At 71.0% G+C, this 1,709-nt stretch overlaps 1 protein-coding gene across 1 annotated transcript in view; it reads left to right on the top strand.

Annotated features, from left to right (window-relative positions):
- The window catches only part of AIPL1 (aryl hydrocarbon receptor interacting protein like 1), a 7,625-nt gene extending 6,901 nt beyond the window's left edge, over positions 1-724 (top strand). The window contains 1 exon segment of the mRNA XM_039254519.1: positions 325-724. Within this exon segment, the coding sequence (XP_039110450.1) occupies positions 325-681 (357 nt within the window). The 3' untranslated portion in view covers positions 682-724.
- The last annotated feature ends 985 nt before the right edge of the window (positions 725-1,709 follow it).

The following is a 1,709-nucleotide window of genomic DNA, read 5'->3' as shown; positions in this document are numbered from 1 at the left end:
GCGGCGGGCGGGGCTCCCGGCGGCTCCGGGGCTGCAGGTAGCAGGTGTTTCTGAGGCGAAGAACCGTAGTCCTACTGTGCGCCGGGCCGGGCGCTCGCCTCGCCGCATCTGGTGCCCGGAGGAACGGCCCTCCGCGGGTGGGGGGCAGGGGGTGGGGGCGCGGGTGGGGACACGGGGTGGGGGCGGGTCGGGTGGGGGGCAGGGGTTGGGGGCGCGAGTAGGGGACGGGGGTGGGGGGCGCGGGTGGGGGACGGGGGGTGGGGCGGGTAGGCCCCCGGGGCACGCGGTCTGCGGACGTCAAAGAGGAGACAGTCAGGGACGCAGGAAGGGCCCCGCGAGGGCGGGGGGAGGTTTGCTGCTGTGTCCCGGGTTCTGCACTCGAGGCGGTGGCTCGGGGGGGACGCGGGGGTTAAGGCTCCCGATCCGTGTTAAGTGCTGGTGAGGCCCGGCCGCCGGCGCAGCCCCCTGCTCCCCTCAGGCATCGTGAAGGCCTACTACGTGCGGGCCCGGGCTCACGCGGAGGTGTGGAACGAGGCGGAGGCCAGGGCGGACCTTCAGAAGGTGCTGGAGCTGGAACCTTCCATGCAGAAGGCGGTGCGCCGGGAGCTGCGGCTTCTGGAGACCCGCCTGGAGGAGAAGCGGGAGGAGGAGCGGCTGCGCTGCCGGAACATGCTGGGCTAGGGCGAGAGCGGGGCCCCCCGGCCTCCTGGGCCCCCCCCCCGCCCCCTGGCTTCTCCACCTGCCCCAACCTCCCCTGACCTCCACTGGCCTCCCCTGCCTCTCACAGCCTTCACTGTCTCCCTGGCCTCCTCTGGTTATCTTCGCCACTTCATCCGCTTCTTCTAGAACTCTCCGAGTCCCCGCCACTCCCTTCTGTGCAGGGCGATCCCTGGACTGTTGCTTCCGCACCCGCCCCGCCGTGAGCGCCTGTGCTCCGTCTGCGGCCAGAATCAAGTCTTTCTTTCGTGCTTTGCCCGCAGACTGACTGTAAAATGAAAAACCAATAAACGGTGTGCGTAGCTTCCCGCGGGCCCCTGTGCGCCGCTGTGATCACGGGCCTTTCTCTGTGGTTCCAGGTCTGCGGCCCCCGGGGGCCACGGAAGGAGGCCACTCACGGCGAGGAAGGGGGTCGGTGTCGGGCGGGTTCGGCTCTGGCTGAGGGCCGTGCGGGTGTATGTGCACAAAGCAGAGGGCAGCGGGCCGGGCCAGGGTCAGGACGGTCAGCGGCCTCCGATGCCCTGGGGCGGCCCAACTGCGGGGGCTCAGAAGCAGAGGGAGAGCCCGGCCAGGGGGTGAGCTGAGGACCAGGACCCGCGGCCCCCCGGGGTTTCAGCGTGCGCCGTCCCCCCGCCGCCCTGGGGTCCCCGAGGGTCTCACCCCATGTGTGCCGATGCCCGAATGTGTCCCCCGACCGTGGTCCCCTGTGGCTGTGTCCCCTCCCCGTGCCCCAGAGAAGAGAGGCAGGGCAGGGGTGGGGATGGTGGGAGCGCCCCCTCCCCACTAGCGCTGGAGGCCGTGGGAGCCAGGAGGCTGGAGACCCCTCCCTGCCTGGTGGCCAGGTCCACAGGTGCCCTCTCGCCTCGCCACCCAGGGGGTGGGGATCGGCCACGTTTCCGTTCACGCCTTTCTGGGTCAGCCCGCCTGCCAACCCTGCCTGCAGCCTGCCTTTCTCAGATGGTCTGAGCCTCCACCTCGCCTCACCCCTCCCT

Source organism: Hyaena hyaena, unplaced genomic scaffold, assembly GCF_003009895.1.
Source record: "Hyaena hyaena isolate Hyena2069 unplaced genomic scaffold, ASM300989v1 scaffold_492, whole genome shotgun sequence".
NCBI classification, from domain to species: Eukaryota; Metazoa; Chordata; class Mammalia; order Carnivora; family Hyaenidae; genus Hyaena; species Hyaena hyaena.
This window is presented reverse-complemented; position numbering and strand designations above follow the sequence as displayed.